Here is a 25,096-nt window from a genome sequence, read left to right as displayed (position 1 = left end):
ACAGTTTGCTAAGTACACATTTACTTCTCAAGGGACTGGATACTTTGAACAGGTAGTACATGTACTAGTCCAATGTTGACAGAGCTTGAATTACCTGCATATTTCAGTGGTTTGTAAAGTTATATGCCAATAATATATAGATCTGCTTTATTCATTTTGTTGTACTGTCCAGGATTAAATTCTTATCTTATTACATTGTACCAGGAGCAAACGTAGAACCAGAAGTCTCTGATGAGACTGTAGCTCTACTGGTTTTTACTTAACAAAAGTAAAGAAATGTAGCACTTCGACTTGAAACTATGGCAACAGCAATAAATAAAATAACGATCCTTGGTTTAGTCTCTTTCTGAGTCAAGTTTAATTGCAATTGAAAAAAAAAAAGGCAGTATTAGTAGAAGTAACATTTTGAAAGAATTTCACACAAAGGATGACTGCACTTAAAGACATGTAAAAATGCAGCAAAATACTTTCAAAACAAGCATTTTTCTTTTAATTGCAGGAATGGTCAACATCTAATATACAACTTTACTTAATTATTATAAATAAAATTATGCATTTATTAAGTACGAAACTGTTTTCAAAGGTGGGGATCTTCACACTTTCTTGAATCTCCGTACGATAATGAGGATGCCCACTTTTTTACTGACTTTATACATAGTCAGCACATGTTTGTCTATTGTTCTCCATTTAACAGTGGTTGTATATTTGCATTAATAATGTTGTGTTAAAAGAAAATTAATAGAAAAACATATGCTTATGGTTTAAAGAGAAAAAAACTGCTTCTTCTTACTTTTGCTTTATCTGTTGTAACCAAGGGCTGTGACAAGTTTGGTCCAGGTAGGACTTATAGTTACTTGGGAATGGACCTGCTACAAAAACTTTCACTTGGTCACTCATCTGGAAAATCTAGGTCAGATCCAGTATCTGAAGTAAGTGTGGTACTGACCATCCCTAGATGCATCATACATGCAAGTTTGGTCCAGGTAGGGCTTATAGTTACTTAGGAATGGACCTGCTCCAAAAACTTTAACCTGGTCACTCATTTGGAAAATCTAGGTCAGATCCAGCATCTGGCCTGGAGGTTATAAAACTTTTTGAGTATGTACTCTGTGCTCAAACTCATACTCCGTACTCCAAAACCATACTTATGCTCCAAAATTCCACTCTAAGTTGTATATAAATTTTGAGTATGTTTATGGTATCAGAGAACAGAGTTTGATTTTCAGCACGGAATATGTACTCAAAAAATTTTATAACCTCCAGGCCAGAAGTAAGTGTGGTAGTGTCCATCCCTAGATGCATCATCCACGCAAGTTTGGTCCAGGTAGGGCTTATAGTTACTTGGGAATGGACTTGCTCCTAAAACCTTAACCTGGATACCAATCACAGGGGTATAGCATAAGCTCATACCGACTTTGTTGAGGTGAACTAAAAGATGGGATATGGTGCAGCCCAATTATATGCATGTCCTCCCAACAGCCTATTTCAAATGTAACCAATAGGGGATGGCCATTGTATTTTGGGATAGCAAAGAGATTTTAAACAAGAGGCATAATGGGCCTTAATTGTCACCTGAATATAAAACATTGTTAAGAATCTATAGCAGCATATAAAACAAAACAAAATAATCTGGTACATGAAGCTATGTAGCCCAAAAGCAAGGGAATTGGATGATCATGCAGGGATCAACAAAATAATTAGTCTAATATTCAGTAACACATTTTAAAGTACACATGTAAATTTATTTTTTTTGCCTGTACTTGCCCCCATTTGTCATGATCACCAATCTGACTACACAAAACAATAGTGCTTAAGCATTATTAGAACCAATCTCATTTCCTCTCACATTGGATTTTCTTGTTCTTTAAAGAATAAAGATAAGGCAGGGTTGTCCCTAGGAAATCAAAATAGCAGGGGATTTAAAAAGTAGAAGGGGTCTGGGGTTCCTCCATTAACAGGGTGGTGAGGGAAAATACCAGATTACCCTGGGAATTACAACATTATAGACAGGGAAATTCCCCGGCCCCCGGGTCTTAGGGACAACCCTGGATAAGGTATTATTGTCTTTTTATTAATCTATTATTTACAACTCTATCTGAACATTAAAGACTATGAAAGTACTCTTTGTATTATTCTTTTAATAAAAATTCTTGTTTAATTCTCTTATTCAATTGACCTTTCCATTACATTATCAACAGTGATTAATCATCATAGGTAATTAACAGAGGTCTGTCCAACACCAGAACACTTGACCTAGTGGTCCAGAATTTAAAAAATCTGGTAAAAATATCTTTGCTTAGTACAACTTTGTACTCTTGTTTTTGCTCCCTAGATGCTCAGGAGTAAAGAAGAAGATTTTCAAAGAATAATGCATTTTCACCATAATAGATTCAACATAGCCCCACCCTTACACCAGAACCTGACCCTGGGGCCATAAAAGTCATAATTTTGGAAGAGGCACCCTTTCTCATCATAACCATGCAATTGTTTTGTTTCCTCAATATACCCAGAAGCAGAGAAGAAGATTTTAAAAGAAATAATGCATTTTCACTATAAAATCAAAAGAGGCCCCTTCCAGTATTTCTGAGAATTCAATGAATTTGGTGGTTGTTTGCCTTGTATTTTAAAAAATATTTTACAATATATGCTCTAAGATTTAATAAAAATCGATTTCAATAAACAAAAAGAACAGTTTACATTTATCAGAAAACAGTTTACTGGGTAACTGAAAAAAACTCGTAGTGTTGCATGTGATGTTTTGAGCAAATAAACATGGCGCTGAAGGAGTTGCCTATTCCTTTAGTATATATACAAGTATATGCATGTTCTTGATATGACTTAACATGGCTTTCCTATTCTCGAGAAGAAAACTTCAAATTAAAAAGTTTTGGGAATTTATATACAAGGGTATAATTCCAAGGAAAACCAAATACTTATACTTAAAAATTTTCAGTTGTAATTATAGTGTCTCGGGACAAGCTCTCACCACAGTTAGCCTTCCAAATACCCGCAATGTAGCAGAAAATTGCAGAATCACTCCAAAATAATTTTGGAGCAAATAAATGAAGTTGCATTGAAAATAACCATCAAATTAATCATAACAAGCCTTTTTGAAATTGTGAATACCTTTTATACAAAAAAAAAAGGAATCCATATAATGGAAGAATTCAACATTTTTTTCTCGACTTTTTTTACTTGTTTCAAATTTACACACACACCATGTTAACATTCAGAACTCTCTGGATTGTTCATAGTGTATTCACCAAGTTAAGATTTATCTCTGACCCATGTTTTTTTGCTATATTGGCAATACTTAACGCATTCTATTGTTAAACCAGGTCCATAGGACATTTATCATTTTAACGATTAGAATATTCTATCTAACTTAGGTAGTGTACAGGTCCAGTATAATCGGTACATTTAGCTATGAATTACCTACCACAGCTTTATAGACTATACCTTTATTTTGGTTAATATTTCAATGCAACTTTTCACAATTTAGCTTTTTATTTAAAAAGGATAAAGAATATATTATATATATATAACTACTAATATTTATACTAAGGAGTTTTAAAAAAGCAATCCAAATTAAAGCCAAGATAGTGTGCACATTGCTGCTTTTGAACACTTTTAGGCAAAAGATGCACTCCCTTGTTTGAGTAACTGTACACTGTGACACTTTGTGTGCAGTAAGGCATAGGTAAGTGCGATTACCTCACATTGTGCTGAATTATTACCAATCAATTATCATGTTAACAAGAACTGGTCTTCTTTGTTATTTCATTCAAGAAGTAACTGTTTGGTCACAAATTAACTGTTGTATATAGCCCCAAAATTTTAGAAATGATATTGCAATTTAGTTAGAATAATCTAACTATGTCTCAGGACAAGCCCTCACCACAGTTAGAATATACTTGCAATAAAGCAAATCGGAGTGGATCCACTCTAAATAGAACGTTCTATCGTTAAAATGATATTGTCCTACAGACCCGGTTTAACGATAGAATTCGTTCCGTGTATTAGTAATGTTGCAAAATAAACACGGGTGATTACTTGTACTCTGTGCATTTTCTATGAACAATCCAGAGAGTTACGAATGTCAACATGGCGTTAAATTTGAAGCGAGCAAAAAACGTTGAGAAAATGAGTGGAATTTTCATATTTATATGGATTATTTTTTAGGTTAAAAGACATATGCCATCTCAAATAGGTTCGTTATGATTAATCTAGTAGTTATTTTAAGTGCGATTCCTTCTGTATTCTTCAAAATTATTTTGGAATGGATCCACTCCGATTTGCTACATTGCAAGTATATGGGACGTATTCTAACCGTGGTGAGGGCTTGTCCCAAGACACAGTTAGATTATTCTAACTAGATCCACTCCGAAATGATTTTGAAGAATACAGAAAGAGTTGCACTTAAAATAACTACCAAATTAATCATAACAAACCTTTTTGAGATGGTATATGTCTTTAAACCTAAAAAATAATCCATATAAATACGAAAATTCCACTCATTTTCTCAACGTTTTTTCCTTGCTTCAAATTTATAACGCCATGTTGACATTCTTAACTCTCTGGATTGTTCATAGAAAATGCACAGAGTACGAGTAATCGCCCATGTTTATTTTGCAACATTGCCAATAAACCGGGTACGTAGGACAATATCATTTTAACGATAGAATGTTCTAGCTAATTGCAATTGTGCTGAAAGAGACGCCTAAAAATAAGTGACATCTTCAAGAGTGATTTTTTATGAATTGTTTTAAAATCAGTTCAAAGTTTAAAATTATCAGTGCATCAAATTGGGTATTCTGCACATCCTGAAAAAAAAATGCTAATTTAGGAAATAAGTATAATTTAGTAGCTAAATAAAGCTACTTCGGGTAGGTTAGGTAAATAAGACTGTAGGAAATATTCAAGCAACCTAGCTAGATTTAATGATTGTACCAGACATGGTGTAGATTCAAATTCGTTTGTAAACAAGTTAAACAACCATATCAAGTGAGCAATGTAACCCCTAGGCCTCTTGTTCAATAGTCTGTATATGAAGTCTCCAACAGGTGCTGTCGTTATAAAAGATTTTTCACTTAACATCGCTGTAAATGTCCATTATCAAATAAAGTCATCTTGAACTTTTAATGCCGTCGTTGACCCACTGTCATACGTGTCGTTCTTACAGATATGTTTGACATTATTCTGAAATATGGCGGGAATGTTGATAAACAACTCTGCCGCGGAGTAATACTAAAACGTAGTAAAACTATGTGAATATTATTGAGTCAAAAATAAATAAAGTCAAGAATAAAGAACGTATAAAATAACTAAGTTTGGCTTCAGAAGATATGAATAAAAACTGAGGGTTGATAAGCTTTTCAGAGTACTATATTTTTAGTAAGTGCATCCGTTTGGTGAACTATGTTAGCGCCATATTCAACAGTTGACATGTGGTTGAAAGAAACCAAAAGACACCGTGCACTGAGTAAGAATTTGTAAACTTGAGTAATATCACTGCTGATATAACTTATACAATTGTAAAGCATGCAGACTTCTTCAATATATTATTGTTTTGCTTACCAAGGTAGGCCTACTGGAAAACTATTAAATCGAGGCTTCAATATTTATTACTCGCAGCGGGTATCACACAGCAGGTTATATGTTGAGAAAGGTAAGGACAATAGGACAATTGCAGTATTGTAAACAAGTTAAACAACACTTAAGTGATGCAAATTATTTCGTCAAAAACATTCTAAGGGTAAGTTAAAAACATTGTTTTAGCAGTGTAATTGTTGCTTTGTAAAATTGGTCGCTGTGAGCACGCACAGATGGACGCATTCCGTTTTCTGACAACCCCCGCCCCTTCCCAGTAAGTTACAAAGATCCAATTTACAAACATCTTTCGTTCACAAGATCTCCAAATCGATACAAATTTGAATAATTGTTATCTATTTACTGTATTTCAGTTAGATTTTAGAAGTGTTGCATTTAACAGGTCTGGTACAATCACTAGATTTAGCTACTTAGCTTGAATAACCTACATAGCTTTATTTACCTACCTGAAGTAACTTTATTTAGCTACTAAATCAAACTTATTTCATTAATTAGCATTTTTCCCAGAAAGTGCAGAAAATTGCACTTTGATGCACTGATAATTTTCAACTTTGAACTCATCTGAAAACAATTCATGAAAAATTCACTCTTTTTCTGCGCAATTGCAATCAAAGTTCTAAAAGTTTTTTGGGCTATATACAACAGTTAATTTGTGACCTAACAGTTACTTCGGAGTTCTTGAGTGAAATAACAAAGAAAACCAGTTCTGGTTAACATGAGCACAATTTGAAGTAATCACATACTTATCCACACCTCATCGCACACAAGGTGGTGTACAGTTACTCAAACAATGGAAATGCATCTTTTCCTTGAAAGTGTTCAAATGCAGAAGTGTTAAAATATCCCTGCTTTAGATTGTTTTTTAAATGATACTTAGAATAAATATTAATAGACATTTACTTGTAATTTTTTTGTCTTTTTAAAATAAAAAGCAAAATTGTAAAAAGTTGCCTTGAAATAGCTAATTTAAGCTACCTCAGGTAGGTAAATAAAGCTACGGTAGGTAAATGTACTGATTGTACTGGACCTGTTTAAATACACTGCAGGCCTTTCAAAATGTGCTGGTACTTTTACCCTGCTGAAATTATCAATGTACCGTCCAAAATATTTGTTGGAGAAAAGTTTGATAACATATTCAGTTAAAATGGCTTCCACAAGGTACCTCCTATTTTTGAAAAAGTACCGCCTGTTTCTAATCGTTTCGAAAACCCTGACAGTGATGAACATTGAAATGATAAAATTAGCTGTGTGAATGGAAGGTTTTGAACTTACATAATGACACATCCATTTCTTCAGAAATACTTTTTTTCTCAGAACTGCTGGGGTCGTCCTATTTAACGAATCGACCTATCTAAGGCTCAAGTTTACGAAAAATGCCTCCAAATCAGTAAAATTTACGTCAATTTTAAAGCAAATCTGTGCCATTTTCGTATTTTTAAAGATGATTTTACCGGGGAAAAAATAATAAACAACAAAGAATTAAATATTTATTCCATTGATTTCTTACAAAATAAGTTCCATTAAATATCCGTCGATGTACAAAAAAAACTTATTACCGGTATATCATCTAGTAATTAATGTCTCAAAGTATATTTACAACATGCTGTGTCCATCTTGTGAAGTTGGAAGTCGCAATCGTTTACTAAAAAGAAAACCGCAGCCGTATCACAATTTAAAATACAGAAGAGTTTAAAATCGCAATTGTAATTCTTTTTTACCATTTATTTGTAACGATTAATTGAAATAGTATGCCTAAATATTTGTTCATTGTCTTGTGATATTTATTTAAATGTAAAATGCATGAAGTAAATTGTTGCGAGTAAATTCTGAAATTTATTTACCAAATATACCGCTAGTAATAACTATTTTGTTTTATATCTTAATTAGTTATAATAAAACGAACTTATCTTGAATATACTATTATACGTTTTTGGAAGTTATAAATTCATTTATTTACAATACGTTATTTTTTATTCACAGTTTTTTTGTTTTTGTTTTACAAAATAAATATTTTTTTAAATGATAGAATTGAAAGCTTCCTCGTACCCAAGGAGTACACTGAATTATACAAAGACTGGCTTCTAATAGAATTTTAATTGTTTGACAGATAAAGGGATATACACTGTGTACACAAAGGTGTTAACACCAGTGTTGGTTAAAACACCTGCGGGGCATGATTAACAGATCCACGTGCCGTTACAGGGGTATTAGTGCTATACATCATTGAACCGACAATACTGTGAAATTCTTGATGACTGTTAAATTGCAAATGTACTCTCAATTAAATTTATTTTTTACAACAATATCTCATGCAAAATTATAGCATGTTAATATGATTAATTTCATTTGCGCACTGTTACATGTAATAGTCATTTGCGTGTTTTAGCAAATCCCTGCACAAGAAAATATAAAAATGGCGGTCATTGAAGTTAATTTTTTACCCCGGTAAATAATGTCGGAATAAAAGAATGTGTCCACGATGTTCTAAAATGGAAATGATTATTGTTTCATTTCGGGTATTTCCCTAATTATAGCTGTTTTATACCACCATATTTATGTGTTTAACGACAGAGTCAAATTACAACGGCATTGAACAGGCAAGTTGGAGAAAATACGTTATATCACAATTCTAGGAAGTTTTAACTACATTTGTATAGAACACTATTAAAATACTGTACTCATAAAAATACTAGTTTATTTTCTCAATACGTTAATATCACGGGTTAAGTTAAAGAGGTTTACAAGTTCTGATACGTAGTATCCAGGGATGGGGTAATCGTAATCGAGTAATCGTAATCGATTGTAATGATTACTTTTTTTCAAGTAATCGACAGTAATCTGTAATCGAAGAGATTTTCGATTACTTGTAATCGTAATTTAATCGATTACAGCTAAAATTTTCAATGTAATTATAATTACTTTTTCGATTACTTTCGATTATTTTATATATAAAATGGATGTTATTTTGGAGAATTATTTCTTGTCATTCACACACAAATATCAAATATAAACAACCTAGTGTAATGTTTGGATTACCTAACTTTTATTATCATAAGTTTAATAATGTTCTCAATAAAATTTGCATTATAGACCTACTGGTCTAGTATTAAATAATTCAGAAGTGTATTTCAACTATTTATTAATAAAATATATAGATTTTTTGTATGCATTTTACATTTGACCCATAGTCCTCTTGCTGCATGTCCTTTTTCATATTTCAAATACTGGAAAACTTTGTGGTTGTAATAGAAAATTATAAATAGCAAAAACAGATTTAAGTGCTGTATTAAATATAAATAATTTGGTAAATAAACTACATTGTACTTGAAAAAAAGAAGATGGAAATACTTATTCATATCTGAAAATGTTTAAACAACTTCAAACTTGTTGTTTTAGTGACTTTAAAATTGGCAAAATCATTCTCATGTTTTCAGTCAAAATTGTAAGGTTTCTTTTGTATCAGTGAGGGGTTATAAGTGTCTGTAAGAGAGGGAGTGTGTCACTTGTGTTTGCTTATCTTGGTTATTTAATTGACTGAGACATCCCTGATTTGCAGATAATGAGGTGTAAACTGTGAACTACCTAGTATTTAACTTTTATTATTCGTAGTTCTATTGAAGACAAACAATATTATTGAAACAATTAATAGCTCTCAAAACACTTATTTCAATACAGAATGAAATTGTGCTATTAGTTTAATTACTTAAAGACGCATTTGATTTACATGTTTATTACTAAGAGTTCTAATTTACTTATTTTTTTTTGAAGAAGACACAAGAATGTTTAATGTGTACTGTCAACATACGGGCAGCCCAAATACTTCTAATGAAGTTATTCACAATAAAATTATTTTATAATAAATAATTTTTGCAACAAGTCAAATCTGAATATGGAGGTTCAGATCCAAGGTTGAAAGGAATAATTAATTCCTTGACATATTTTATTGTAGGAATCATGTCTCCACTTTTCATGGCACAGAATCCCTCATTAGGGCATTTAGTGAGAATGTTAGCCAGAATAAAACCTTAAAAGAATCTGCACTGAAACTGCAGAACACATTCAAACTTCAGTGGAATATATCATCAACATTACCATTTAAATATTGCTTTGATATTTGAAGGGATAAAAACTTGGGAGTAATCGATTATTAATCGATTACATCTTCCAAAGTAATCGATTACAATCGATTACAGGACAAAAATGAGTGTAATCGATTAATAATCGATTACACAAAATTCCTCTAAGTAATCGATTATTAATTGATTACATTTTTCAGTAATCGTGCCCATCCCTGGTAGTATCTACGTAAGAATCTCTAGAAATCGATAAACAAAGCCTCGTCCTATCTTCCGAATTCATCCTATCTAAGGATTTTTCAAAAAATGCGGCTGAAAATGAGCCTTTCGACCTATACATTCCATCGACATATACCCCAAAACTTACGGTACGCATGAAGCTGGCTTAAACCAGCTTTATTGAAAGTGATATGATAGCGGCTGTTGAAGTTTAGAACCTTAAAAATGGTAAAGCTGCAGGGTATGATAACATTATAAATGAACATATTTATACAACGTTGTCATCTTATTTACCTGTATGTAAGAAGGTCTTTAAAATATTTTTGATAGTGGGTTTGTTCCAGATAAGTGGTTAATCAGTATTGTCAGACCAATTTATAAGAATAAGGGCGATCCAAACCCAGCCTGAAAATTACTGTCCTTGGCAAACTGGAGAAACTGACATGATGCACGTTTATAAATTTATTAAATAACGATCCAGACTTTTATTTTAAACATCAATCCCGCTCTAAAAAGTACGCATGCAAACATCTGTAGTATTCTGAATAACTTCTCGGAACTCCTCGGATGGCTTGTACATCACACAAAGAGAACATAAACACCTTTTTGTCATTTTTTGAAGTTTTTTATTTTAATAATTTACATCTTACTTTTTTCATATTGGGAATTTTTAGGTATAATTTTGGGGAAAACATGCACTTTTCAGCATTGGAATGGGGCCGAATTTTGGCCCCGGAGAGACCCTAAAAAAATCCCTGGCCAATGCTATGTGCCATTGCTCTGATGTCATAGGTGTCAATCCTGGTCAAGCAAAGTACTTCTTGTGTATACAAAACGGCTTATTTGTTGTGTCTATTAAGCCTGTTAGTAAATAAATAAGTGATAATTGGATAATTGACAGCTAGTGCGGTATAATTTGTGGGTTAAGTATTCACAAATGTGCACAAGAAAGGTTTTAGGAAGACTTATTACACATTTTCTGGACTTGGTCGAGAGGTGAAAGGGGGCCCTTTTTTCTGCAAACGAGAGGGTTTTGTCTCCATTCAGAATAATTGTTTATGCCCGATCACTATTTTTCTCTGTACTATAAAATATTTTTAGGACCTTTTCAAAACGGATAAAAAATACCCAAAACGCATTTTTATATTCGCACAGAATCTAGTACATGCTCGTAGGAATGTTGTAAACTTTGTAATAGCGTACGGTGCCATTGAATACTGTTGAAGAAATGTCATTTCTAGTACATGATATTCACTGGAACAGATAGAAGATATACAGGATTTATTTATATAACTATTTATTAAAATACTGAAGAAGTTAAATTTAAAATTCTCATATATATAAATATTTACGAAGTCAAAACTCAAGCTATCAGTTCTATCTAGTCAAAGTCCCGAGGTTGTCAACGGCTTCGTCTTCAGTGTCCTCTCCTATTATGGGTCTATTGTTTTGGTTATTTCTCTCTGCTAGACGTTCATGCATGCAAGATTGACCGTCCATAACCAAAAGAATATCGTCGATGTCAAAATTTCCACCGACCTTATTGTGTAGCCTATTTATTTAACATCAAAATCTATTTAATATATTTTTCTTAAGATAAGCTTTACGTATCTAATTGACCATTGACACCTATGACGTTTCAGTACCACGTGACCCCTATCTATTTGGTGGAGATTTTACTTTGAGAACTCTATATTATGGGCGTTTTATCACCTAATTATGACTGTTTTCAATATTATTTAATAATTAAACGATAATTATATGTTTCAAAAATATAACAGTGTTTCATTTTTAAGAAATTTAGATACATGATAAAAACCCTTTATTGTGGTAAGGCCAAAAAAATAATAGTCTTGTTTCATGCTACCCGACCGACCCTATTTTTTTGCACCCGACCTTAACGTGGTTTTTTTTTTTTTTTTTTTAGATTTTGGGAAAAAAAATCTGGAATTTCATGCTCCAAAACTGAAAAAAAATATATTTAAGTGGTATTTCATGAGATTCCATGTTTTAAATATGGACTTTCATAAAATACCACTTGATTGTGCATCAAGACTTGAAATTTTATTTTAAAAGATAATAATGACCTATGACATGTTTAATTTGGTTTTGTATTAGTTCATATCCAAAAAATACCGTTGGAAAAAATAAAATGAAATACCGTAAGTTTTGGGGTATATGTCGATGGGTTATATAGGTCGAAAGGCTCATTTTCAGCCGTAATTTTTAAAAAATCCTTAGATAGGACAATTTGGAAGATAGGACGAGGCTTTGTTTATCGACTTTTTAGAGATTCTTACATAGTTACTACGTATCAGAACATGTAAAGGTTTTTAACTTAACCCGTGATATTAACGTATGAAGAAAATAAACTGGTATTTTTATGAGTACAGCATTTTAATAGTGTTTTATACAAACATAGTTAAAACTTCCTAGAATTGTGATATAACGTATTTTCTCCAACTTGCCTGTTCAACGCCATCGTTGTTTGACTCTGTCGTTAAACACATAAATACGGTAGTATACAACAGCTATAACTAGGGAAATACCCGAAATCAAACAATAATCATTTCCATTTTAGAACATCGTGGACACATTCTTTTATTCCGACATTAAGTGCGATGACCGCCATTTTTATATTTCTTGTCCAGGGATTTGCTAAAACACGCAAATGACTATTACATGTAACAGTGCGCAAATGAAATTAATCATATTAACATGCTATAATTTTGCTTGAGATATTGTTGTAAAAAATAAATTTAATTGAGAGTACATTAGCAATTTAACAGTCATCAGGAATTTCACAGTTTTGTTTGTTCAATGATGTATAGCACTAATACCCCTGCAACGGCACGTGGATCCGTTAATCACGCCCCGCAGGTGTTTAAACCAACAGGTGTTAACACCTTCGTGTACACAGTGTATATCCCTCTATCTGTCAGACAATTAAAATTCTATTAGAAGCCAATCTTTGTATAATTCGGTGTACCCTTTGGGATATAAAACAGAATAGTTATGACTAGCGGTATATTTGGTAAATAATTTTAGGAATTTACTGGCAACTTTATTTCACACATTTTACATTTAAATAAATATCACAAGACAATGAAAAATATTTAGGTGTAGTATTTAAATTAATCGTTACAAATAAATGGTAAAAAAAAAATACAATTGCGATTGTGAAAACTCCTCCGTATTTTAAACTGATACGGTTGCGGTTTTATTTTTAGTAAACGATTGCGACTTCCAACTTCACAAGATGGACACAGCATGTTGTAAATATACTTTGAGACATTATTGATGATATAATAAGTTTTTTTGTACATCGACGGATATTTAATGAACTTTTTTTGTAAGAAATCAATGGAATAAATATTTAATTCTTTATTGTTTATTATTTTTTTTCTCGGTAAAGTAATTTTAAAAAATACGAAAATGGCACAGATTTGCTTTAAAATTGACGTAAATTTTACTGATTTTGGGGCATTTTTCGTAAACTTGGGCCTTAGATAGGTCGATTCGTTAAATAGGACGACCCCAGCGGTTCTGAGAAAAAAAGTATCGTCCTATCTTCCAAAACTTACGGTAAAAAAATAAAATGATTTTCCTACCTACATGCCTACCTACCCTATTTTTTTCAGGCTGGTAGCAGGAAACAACTTTTTTTTTTGGCCTAACTTGAATAAGCAAGATAATTTCAGTTATGTACATATTCATGGAGTTTTACAGAATTGTAGAGTCTCATTCTCTCCTAACTTCATAAAATCCCTATTTAGCAAAACTCGTGTTGCTAGTCGCAGAGAGTTGGGTGTCTTGAAACATTGCGATAAATATTACTTTCTCATTTCTAAAGAAATGACTATCGATAAAAAAGACCCAAATGTTCCATTCACACACAAAAAATTAACCACTACAATGCACGATTGCATGGGTTTAATTTCATGTAAAAATGATAAATCGTAAAATTGATGTTGTTAATTTCCCAATCTGCAGTTTATAGTTTTTTGCGTGACTACAAGTACCTTTTAAAATAAATAAATAAATAAATAAAAATAAAAAACAAAGAAAAAAACTAAGGTACATTTCACTAAATTGACATTTTATAATGGAATAATTTAGAAGTTTCAAGTGTGAATTCTATGTAAATTCTCATTAAAGCTCAATTTGTTTCCCTCTCTGTGTTTCAGCAATGTGGAAAATCAATTAGCAGAAATGAACCATAATATACCAGTGTACCCTTACCAGATAGGGGATGGATATACTAAGTATTACACTCAGCCAAATTTGCCATATGTCCCATATAATTCAGGTATGTGAAATTTTAAAGAAGTGGAAATGGAGTGGGAGGGGGTGTCGTCAAGAGGTTATGACCTGTTCCCCCCTTCAACCTATTGGTAAGAGATTAAAATGTGGTACAATTCCATCTTTATAGAGGTAAATATATTCACTTCTAATGTGTGTTTAAACTAACAGGAGTGCCAGTGGGAATAAATCCTTACCAAGAAGAAAACAAGCTCCCAGCCTACCATGCTCAGTCATACACTCGAATGCCAGGTTCCTTGTCTGTTAATGCAGGGTCCAGACCTCCCCAGAATGTGGCTGCACCAACAGTGGGTCCTAGATATCCAGAAGCTTCGACTGTATATCCTCGGTCAGTTCAGTTGCTTTACAATATAAAACAATAATACCACAATGCTGCTATGTTATTATGCTCATTTAAACTTTGAGCTCACATGAGCTTTCTGGTCAAAGTTACCCAACCCATCTGTTGTAATTAACTTTTTAGCTCACCTGAGCCGAAGGCTCAAGTGAGCTTTTCTGATCAAAATTTGTCTGTCATCGTTGTTGTTGTTGTCATGAACTTTTCACATTTTCATCTTCTTCTCCAGAACTACTGGGCCAATTTTAATCAAACTTGGCACAAAGTATCCTTAGGTGAAGGGGATTCAAGTTTGTTCAAATGAAGGGCCACACCCTCCTCCAAGGGGAGATAGTTATGAAATAGCAAAAAATTAATGGCATCATTGAAAAATCTTCTCTAGAACCAATGGGCCAGGTAAGATGAAATTCATGTGGAATTATTGTCAGTTAGTGTAGATTCAAGTTTGTTCAAATCATGACCCCCAGGGGTAGGATGGGGCCACAATGGACAATCTAAGTTTTACATAGGAATATATAGGAAAAATCTTCTCAAGAACAGCAAAGCCATGACAGTGATTTTTTTTGTTTTTTAAACCACCACCCCCTCCTTTTGAATTGGGAAAAATTAGCCACATTTTCCTCAAAATGGGAAAAATCATTTATAGTAAATTAGAATGCTAAAAAATACATAAAATAATCAAACTAAGTAACAACAACAGATTTTGTTTGATTTTAACTTTGAATTTGATTTAAATTCATAAAATAATCATTTAAAAAAAATTAACATCAATATTTTATTGAATGTGAACATGGCTTATATCAGTCACATCTTGTAGCTTCTATTTTCTTGGAATTGCTTTGTCTAATTTCATAAAAAAAAAACCCCCCAAAAAAACCCAGCATTTAGACTCATAATCTAGTAAATTGTCTTATATTGATAATCAAGTTTACAGTCTTTACTGTTTGTTTTTTTCCTGATTTTAGTGAAACCCTATGTGTTGTACATTTCCTGTTATTAGCCTGACCCTCTATGCAATAATGGCGGTCAAACCAAAATCATTATGTCAACATGCAACATGACTTGTATCTGGGAACTATTTACCAATTCATTGATTATATTATAAGCTACTTATCTCCTTATATGGATATCTGCATTGTTTTACACATTCATTAAAAAAGTCGGCTGCATATGCATGGATTTGAAGAATAAAGACGTATTTCCTCTGTCAGCAAATTTAGTGACATTTGTTCAAAATTAAAATGTAATTTTCGTATGTTTGAAATTGGGAAAAATATACTAATAATTGGGAAAAAATAGCTAATTTTTGTGAGGGGAAACAGCCGAATATTGGTGGCATTTTCACCCAAAAAAATCACTGTATGATTGGTCATATTTATATGGAAGCATCCTCAGGTGGCAGGGGTTTTTTTAGGGTCTCTCCGGGGCCGAAATTGGGCCCCATTCCCAATGCTGAAAAGTGCATGTTTTTCCCAAAATCATACCTAAAAATTCCCAATATGAAAAAAAAAGTATTAAGTTGTAAATTATTAAATAAAACAATGACAAAAAGGTGTTTATGTTCTCTATGTGCGATCTACGAGCCATCCGTGGACTTCCGAGAAGTTATTCGGAATACTATGGATGTTTGCATGCGTACTTTTTAAAGCGGGATCGATGTTTAAAAATTAAAGTCGGGATCGTTATCTAAAAAATAAACGTTCATCGGTAGACAGACACCTCGGCCCAACGACACCTCGGCCCATCACGTTTGACACCTCCACCCTGACAGGTCGGCCCAAAATTATTGACACCTCGGCCCATACTGAAGACACCTCGGCCCAAGGAATTTGTTTTTTCAGAATTATTATCTGTATTCAGTATGGTTATATAAATATATGTATGTTTATAATGACGATATGTATACGATAAACAGGGGCAAATAATTTCAAAATAGATTAATGACGATAAATCTATGTCAGCTGCTGTATCTATTTAGTGGGAGATAGAAGGTCTATTTATTTATTTATTTTGTTGCTTATGAAAATGCAACTTTATTCATTTCATAATGTTAAGAATTCTTTTACTTAAAAATCACTTCGTAGTAGGGGCGTATTGGGGTATGTGTAAAACGAGAAACAAGAAACGCGAAACGAGAAACAATGGAATGTCAGATTCAGCATAAAACACCTAATGACCTTAAAATGTCAACAAAGGGGGGCAGCTTGTGCTTTTGATTTCATTTTGTTAGATAACAGATGCAGAGTGAAATGAAATATCTAACTTAGGTACCGTTCACGGTAGCTCAGTCGGTAGAGCGCTCGCACCGTGATCGGGAGGTCGTGAGTTCGAATCTCGGCCGCGACAGACCTAAGTCGATAAAAAATAGGTAGCAACTGTTCCTTCGCCATGCGCTCGGCACTTTGAAGTGAAAGTTGCGGGTCCTTCGGATGAGACCTTAAAAACCGAGGCCCCGTGTCACGGCAGGCGTTGGCACGATAAAGATTCCTCACTGCTCAATGGCCCTGAGTGCCGAGTAAAGGTCAAAATTTGAAGCCCTTCACCGGTATATGGTGACGTCTCTATATGAGTGAAAAATTCTCGAATGGGACGTAAAACAATATACAATCAATCAATCTAACTTCGGTTTATCATCGACCCGCACAACTATCTCACACACACAAAAAAAAATAATAAAATGTTGACAGATTTAATTAATACAATACTATTACCTGAAAGAAATGCTTACTCAGTTTTTGCTTAGAATAATAATGTTATCATCAAATGATACAATTTCATTGATAAACTAATTTGATGTATTTCCGTTAGGATACTATATATAATGGTCCAAATTTCTACATCAGAACTCTAACTATACCTCTGTCAAAAAGAATCAACTGTTACTGATCATTAGCTTTTTACTACCACAATGATTTAGTAGTTCTGGTAATACATGTATTATTGGTGAAATTTATTGTCAATGTTTATATAATAGTTTTCGTTACTACATATATAACAAAAATATAAATATATTATTTATAAATAATTATTCATAAATGATTATTTATAAATATATTATTTAACATTTTGTTTAGCATTTTGTTCAACATTTTGTTGATTATGTAAAATGCAGAAAATAATTTGAAGGAATCTGTCTCTTACAAATTGTGTACTTTTCAGCTGTTGATGTTTAATTAAATCTGTCATGTCTTTATGGGTTAGCAGTGCCGGATCACTGATAAATCTGTCCTAAGTTATATGTTTTAATTTCACTCAGCACTTGTTTTCTAACAAAATGAAATCAAGGCAAAAGCTGCCCCTTGGTTGACATTTTTAGGTTATTGTGGGTTTTTTTTCATGCTATTGTTTCTCGTTTCTCATTTCTCGTTTCTTGTTTCTCGTTTCGTGTTTTACACATACCCGGGCATATTGTACACATGTTAACCTCACAGATAGAAATTACGTTAACCTGATAGATCTTCGTTGCGTAATATTAGAGCATAATGGATATATTTCCCTAAACCAACCAAGGTAGATATGTGGTTTGTACCCAACAATTGGGTTAATTTAGCCTGCTCGTAATAAACTCCTAATTGTCACCACCCCATATGACACGCGCTTGAGACGCCAAAGGATGCGCCGTATTTACTCTCGGAAGATTATTCATTTATTTTCTTTTTTATTTCATGGATATATAATAATATAATCCGTTGCATTTAGTCCCTATAATAATTAATAAAATACTTCAGAATATATTAAATAAATATGTTTAAAATAAAACATTTTTGTTTGTGCCGAGGTGTCTTTTACGTGAGCCGAGGTGTCTCAAATCCTGGGCCGACCCGTCGGGGCCGAGATGTCGTTGGGCCGAGGTGTCGTTGGGCCGAGGTGTCTGACATTCCGTTCATCATGTCAGTCTCTCAAGTTTGCCTAGGACGGTAATTTTCAGGCTGGGTTGAATCGCTCTTATTCTTATAAATTGGTCAAACAATACCGATTAACCACTCATTTGGAACAAACCCACTATTAAAATGTTATTTTAAAGAACTTCTTACATAAAGGTAAAAAAGATGACAACATATAAATATGTTCATTTACAATGTTATCATACCCTGCGGCTTTGCCATTTTTTAGCTTCTGAACTTCAACAGCCGCTATTTATATAATAGTGTTATTATTTGGATGTACTATGCCGAAATAGTAGTCAGGGTTTGACACATGGTGCACGAGCCGGAGGCGAGTGCACTATGTGTCAAACCCTGACTACTATTTCGGCATAGTACATCCAAATAATAACACTATTATAATTATTATGCTGACTGTTGTTTGTATACGACAATTTAATTAAATTCTCAATCCCAAACCTGTTTGCAGACGTTAAATCTAAATGAAAATTTTCTTGAACATTCTTTAATCAAGCGTTATATCAAAAAGCGTTTTATTGACTCCGAAGAACCAGTTCATGTTACGTTGCAATTTTGGTTACTGATAAATTCGATTATTTGTTAGAGAATTTATCTTTAAGATCCTTATCAATAATATCAGTCTTTTAGAAATTATATTCATTTATTTCTTGTTTTGTGACAAATGTATAAAAACTACGTTTATATACTTGAAAATACATTCCGTAAAGCAGCGGTGTTTGTGGCGTAATCGGTAACGCGTTGGACTGACGTTCTCCAGATCGTGAGTTCGATCCCCAGCGTGGGTGCTAATTACATTTTCTCTAGAAAAGACAGCCGTGCACTATTTCGGCATAGTATGCTTACGCTATATAAATCCTTAGAACACTATGCGAAAATAGTTGGGTATTGATTATAAAGAGACAAACTGACAGGAAGCATAATAATATTTCATATCACTAAAGCTGGTTTAAGCCAGCTTCATACTATAAAAAATAAGAAGAATGATTAAATATTTGACTTTTGTTTTTTCCTATTTATTTGTATGAAGATATTTTTCCCAATTTCAACCAAATATCGCTATTTTTCCCAATCTTGACGGCCCCGGCCCCTGGAATCAAGGGGTAAAAAAATCTCTGGGTGGTGTGGGTTCAAGTTTGTTCAAATCATGACCCCCGGGGGTAGGGTGGGGCCACAATGGACGATTAAAGTTTAACACAGGAGTATATAAGAAAAATCTTCAAAAATCTTCTCAAGAACAGCAAAGCTATGATTGGTCATATTTATATGGAAGCATCTGCAGGTGATGTAGATTCAAATTTGCTCAAATCATGACCCCCGGGGGTAGGGTTGGGCCACAATGAACGATCTAAGTTTTACATAGATTATATATGAAAAATCTTCAAAAATCTTCTTCTCAAGAACAGCAAAGCTATGATTGGTCATATTTATTTGGAAGCATCCTCAGGTGGTGTAGATTCAAGTTTGTTCAAATCATGACCCCCGGGGCTAGGGTGGGGCAACAATGGACGATCAAAGTTTTACATAGGAATATGTAGGAAAAATATTGAAAAATCTTCTTCTCAAGAACAGCAAAGCTATGATTGGTCATATTTATATGGAAGCATCATCAGGTGGTGTAGATTCAAGTTTGTTCAAATCATGACCCCCGAGGGTAGGGTGGGGCCACAATGAACGATCAAAGTTTTACATAGGAATATATAGGAAAAATCTTTAAAAATCTTCTCAAGAACAGCAAAGCCACGGTTTGTCATATTTATATTGAAGCATCCTCAGATAGTGTTGATTCAAGTTGTTCAAATCATGACCTCCAGGGGTAGGATGGGGCCACAATGAAAGTTCAAACTTGTAGAGAAAAAAGTCACAGTTGGTCAAAAAAAATTATGTAAGCATCTTTAGTTAGTGTAGATTTAATTTTGTTCAAATCATACTCCCCCCCCCTCTCCCCCCCCCCCCTCTCCCTTTTAGGGGTAGGTTGGGACCACTTATGCATTTAAGCTTTTCAATGCTAAACTAATTTTCCTTTTTTCATAACCACAGTGCTCAGGTGAGCGATGTGGCCCCTGGGCCTCTTGTTACAATTTTTGTCTTTTACTCCAGAACCACATGAAAACATTTCAGCAAAACTTGCCACAAAACTTTTTTGGGGTATAATAAAGAAATACAGAAATAAGATGGATTTATTTAAAAAAAAAATCATTTCTCAAGAACCATTAGACCAGGGAAAAACAAATTGATCATTCTGCTTTTGTACATTTTTTGCAGATCATCAAATGATGAAAATGCATGATTTTACATATATTTATGAAGACCATGAAAGCATCGTATATGAAAGAGTAGCCAGGTTATTTGAGAACTTTGCCTCTGTTTAAATGCCCGTGAAGGGGGCAAAACTCGAGTTACAGTTTCCTTTAATCCTTAATGTTAATTTTTTTTGGAACAAACCATGGAGCACTAAATCCAGTATGGTGGAGAATGTATGATTGAAAATTTGACAAATTATTTTTCATGGATTAGAAATAATATTCAATTGTCTTTGTATGTTAGCAATTACAATCAACATGATTTTTAAATTATTTTAAATAATTTAATCAATTCTTAATATATTTTATATTTATTTCCCCTGTTTAAAATAATCTATCAGCCCCACAGTGGAGTGATATAAAACTTCTACTCAGGGTTGTGGATAACCACTCGTAAAAAAAAAAAAAAAAAAAAAAAAAAGAAGGATTTTTGTTGTTTTGTTTTTTTTACGTCACCTGAGTCACTCAGGTGACCTATTGCTATCTGTTTTCGTCCGTCGTCGTGCGGGTGTGCGTCGTGCGTAAACTTTTCACATTTTCGACTTCTTCTCAAGAACCACTGGACCAATTTCCACCAAACTTGGCACAAACTATCCTTGGGTAAAGATGATTCATGTTTGTTCAAATGAAGGGCCACGCCTTCTTCCAAGGGAAGATAATTAAGAATTAATGAAAAATTAATGGTATCTTTTAATAATCTTCTTCTCAAGAACCACTGGACCAGGTAAGATGAAACTTATGTGGAAACATCATCAGGTAGTGTAGACTCAAGTTTGTTAAAATCATGACCCCCAGGGGTAGGATGGGGCCACAATGGACGATCAAAGTTTTACATAGAGATATATAGGAAAAATCTTTAAAAATCTTCTTCTCAGGAACAGCTAAGCCCTGATTGGTCATATTTATATGGAAGCATCCTCAGATAGTGTAGATTCAAGTTTGTTCAAATCATGACCCCCGGGGGTAGGGCGGGGCCACAATGGATGATCAAAGTTTACATAGAAATATATAGGAAAAATCTTTAAAAATCTTCTTCTCAAGAACAGCAAAGTCGTGATGAGTCATATTCATATGGAAGTATCCTCAGGTAGTGTAGATTCAAGTTTGATTAAATCATGACCCCCGGGGGTAGGGTGGGGCCACAATGGATCAAAGTTTACATAGAAATATATAGGAAAAGTCTTTAAAAATCTTCTTCTCAAGAACAGCAAAGTCGTGATGAGTCATATTTATATGGAAGCATCCTCAGGTGGTGTAGATTCAAGTTTGTTCAAATCATGACCCCCGAGGGTAGGGTGGGGCCACAATGAACGATCAAAGTTTTACATAGGAATATATAGGAAAAATCTTGAAAAATCTTCTTCTCAGGAACAGCTAAGCCCTGATTGGTCATATTTATATTGAAGCATCCTCAGGTAGTGTAGATTCAAGTTTGTTCAAATCATGACCCCAGGGGGTAGGGCGGGGCCACAATGGACGATCAAAGTCTTGCATAGGAATATATAGGAAAATTTCTTCTCAAGAACTGCAAAGCCATGATTAGTCATTTTGATAAGATCAAAGTTTTACATAGAAATACATAGAAAAAATATTTTAAAAATTTCTTCTCCAGAATCACTGGGCCAAGAAAAATGAAACTTATCTGGAAACATCCTAAGGTAGTGTAGATTCAAGTTTGTTCAAATCATGACCCCCAGGGGTAGGGCAGGGCCACAATGGATGATCAAAGTTTTACATGGGATACATTGGAAAAATCTTCTTCTCCAGAACCACTGGGCCAAGAAAGATGAAATGTGGAAACATCTTCAGGTAGTGTAGATTCAAGTTTGTTAAAACCATGATCCCCAGGGATAGGGTGGGCCACAATAGACAATGAAAGTTTTACATTGGAATATGTAGGGAAAATCTTGAAAAAATTCTTTTCTCAAGAACAGCAAAGCCGTGATTGGTTATATTTACATGGAAACATCAGGTAGTATAGATTCAAGTTTGTTCAAATCATGACTCTGGATTCTGGGGATAGGGTGGGGCCACAATGGACGATCAAAGATTTACAAAAGCTCCTTTCAGTTTATTTTATACTTCTATGGATTGTTGTTTTATACTCAGGTGACTGTTAAGGCCTTTGGGCCTCTTGTTTAATTTACATATAATGTGGGCCCGCGGATCACATTGTGGGCCCATAAAATTTGAAAAGTTAGAAGCCCACATGGTCAAAATTAATAATATACAAGCATCTTGTAATATAAAGCATGTTTAGATGCTAGGGTATCGTTGTTTTACTGTTTTCAAAATTTTTTTTACACTTCCTGTAATTGTAATTTAAAGGTTTGAAAAAACAAATGAATAATTTTTCAGAATTTATAATTAGGTACCTAAACACTGGTATTTAAGTCTCTGTATCGTGATACATATCATACAATAAAAAAATCACAATATACAAATATAGATAGTTTTCAATAGATGCGATTTTAGCATGAGTTATTTCCTGTTGGTCGCCATTTTGGAGGTCAACAAGCCCAGTTTCCTTCATTATTCAACCAATTTAAACTTATTATACTGGGCAATGAGGGGAAGATAACAAAGTTTTTCTTACGGATTTATGTTAGCAAAAGCCTCCTTTAATTCATCTTTTTAGTAATTTAAAGATTTTTGCCCTTAAATGTTTAAAATTGGTTGCTCAAAGAAGAAAATTCACTAGTTATACCCCCGCTCTGAAGGAGAGGGGGGTATACTGTTTTACCCTTGTGTGTCTGTCTGTGTGTCCGTGTGTCTGTCCGTAACAAATTTTTGTCACAGTTTTCTCAGCAACTACTCAGCGCAGATGCTTGAAATTTTAGCACAGTCTTTGTTTAGGCATGCCATATGGTGGGATTCATTTCTGTTAGAATCCGATGTCAATTTCCTGTTTATCCGTGCATCTGTCCGTAACAAATTTTCCTCACAGTTTTCTCAGCAACTACTTATCACAGATGCTTGAAATTTTAGCACACTCTTTGTTTAGGCATGCCATATGGTGGGATTCATTTTTGCTTTAATTTGATGTCAACTTCCTGTTTATTCATACATCTGTCCCTCCCAAATTTCTTTCACAGTTTTCTCAGCAACTACCCAGCACAGATGCTTTAAATTTTAGGACAATCTTCGTGTCAGCATGCCATATGGTGGGATTCATTTTTTTTTTAAAATCTGATGTCAACTTCCTGTTTATCCATGTGTCTGTCTGCCAAATTTCTGTCACAGTTTTCTCAACAACTGCTCAGTGCAGATGCTTGAAATTTTAGCACAATCTTTGTTTAGGCATGCCAAATGGTGGGATTTATTTTTGTATGAATTCGATGTCAACATGAGAGTGTATATTCACATCAGAGCGGGGTTATTACTAGTGAGCATTTGCTCAAAGACTTCTTGTTTGACCTCCAAGATGGGAAATAACTCTAAGGGAAAATACATCATATGAAAACTCTATACCGATAAAATTGCACATCCCTAGACAGTTAATGTTTTATATCTACATGTACAATTCATTTGTCAGGAAGAGAGTGGTGACTTGGGTAAGTGTTGTGTTTCATGGACCTCTTGTTAGCTCACCTGAGCCGAAGGCTCAAGTGAGCTTTTCTGATCACATTTTGTCCGTCGTCCGTCCGTCCGTCTGTCCGTCTGTCTGTCCGTCTGTCTGTCCGTCTGTGTAAACTTTTCACATTTTTGACTTCTTCTCAAGAACCACTGGGCCAATATTAACCAAATTTGGTACAAAGCATCCTTGAGTAAAGGGGAGTTTAAATTGTTAAAATAAAGGGCCAAACCCCTTTACAAGGGGAGATAATCAAGAAAAGACAAAAATAGGGTGGGGTCATTAAAAAATCTTCTTCTCAAGAACCAGTGGGCCAGAAAAGCTGAAACTTATGTGGAAACATTCTGGGGTAGTGTAGATTCTAAATTGTTAAAATCATGACCCCCAGGGCAAGGGCGGGGCCACAATAGGGAATCCAAGTTTTACATTGAAATATATAGAAAAAAATCTTTAAAAATCTTCTTCTCAAGAACCATTGGGCCAGAAAAGCTGAAACTTATGTGGAAGCATCCTGGGGTAGTGTAGATTTTAAATTGTTAAAATCATGACCCCCAGGGCAAGGGCGGGGCCACAATAGGGAATCCAAGTTTTACATTGAAATATATAGAAAAAAATCTTTAAAAATCTTCTTCTCAAGAACCATTGGGCCAGAAAAGCTGAAACTTATGTGGAAGCATCCTGGGGTAGTGTAGATTCTAAATTGTAAAAATCATGACCCCCGGGGGAAGGGCGGGGCCACAATAGGGAATCCA

General features: G+C 33.9%; 1 protein-coding gene across 1 annotated transcript in view; it reads left to right on the top strand.

Moving 5' to 3' along the window:
• The first annotated feature begins 5,462 nt into the window (after window positions 1–5,462).
• Window positions 5,463–25,096, top strand: part of LOC133191196 (uncharacterized) — a 46,132-nt gene continuing 26,498 nt past the window's right edge. The window contains exons 1-3 of the mRNA XM_061326927.1: window positions 5,463–5,482; window positions 14,093–14,214; window positions 14,379–14,556. Of these exons, the coding sequence (XP_061182911.1) occupies window positions 14,118–14,214; window positions 14,379–14,556 (275 nt within the window). The 5' untranslated portion in view covers window positions 5,463–5,482; window positions 14,093–14,117. The remainder of the gene's footprint in view (window positions 5,483–14,092; window positions 14,215–14,378; window positions 14,557–25,096) is intronic.

The sequence above is a fragment of the Saccostrea echinata genome, unplaced genomic scaffold, assembly GCF_033153115.1.
Source record: "Saccostrea echinata isolate AGI-Se365-2 ecotype Australia unplaced genomic scaffold, CSIRO_AGI_Sech_v1 ptg000023l, whole genome shotgun sequence".
Classification (NCBI taxonomy): Eukaryota; Metazoa; Mollusca; class Bivalvia; order Ostreida; family Ostreidae; genus Saccostrea; species Saccostrea echinata.
This window is presented reverse-complemented; position numbering and strand designations above follow the sequence as displayed.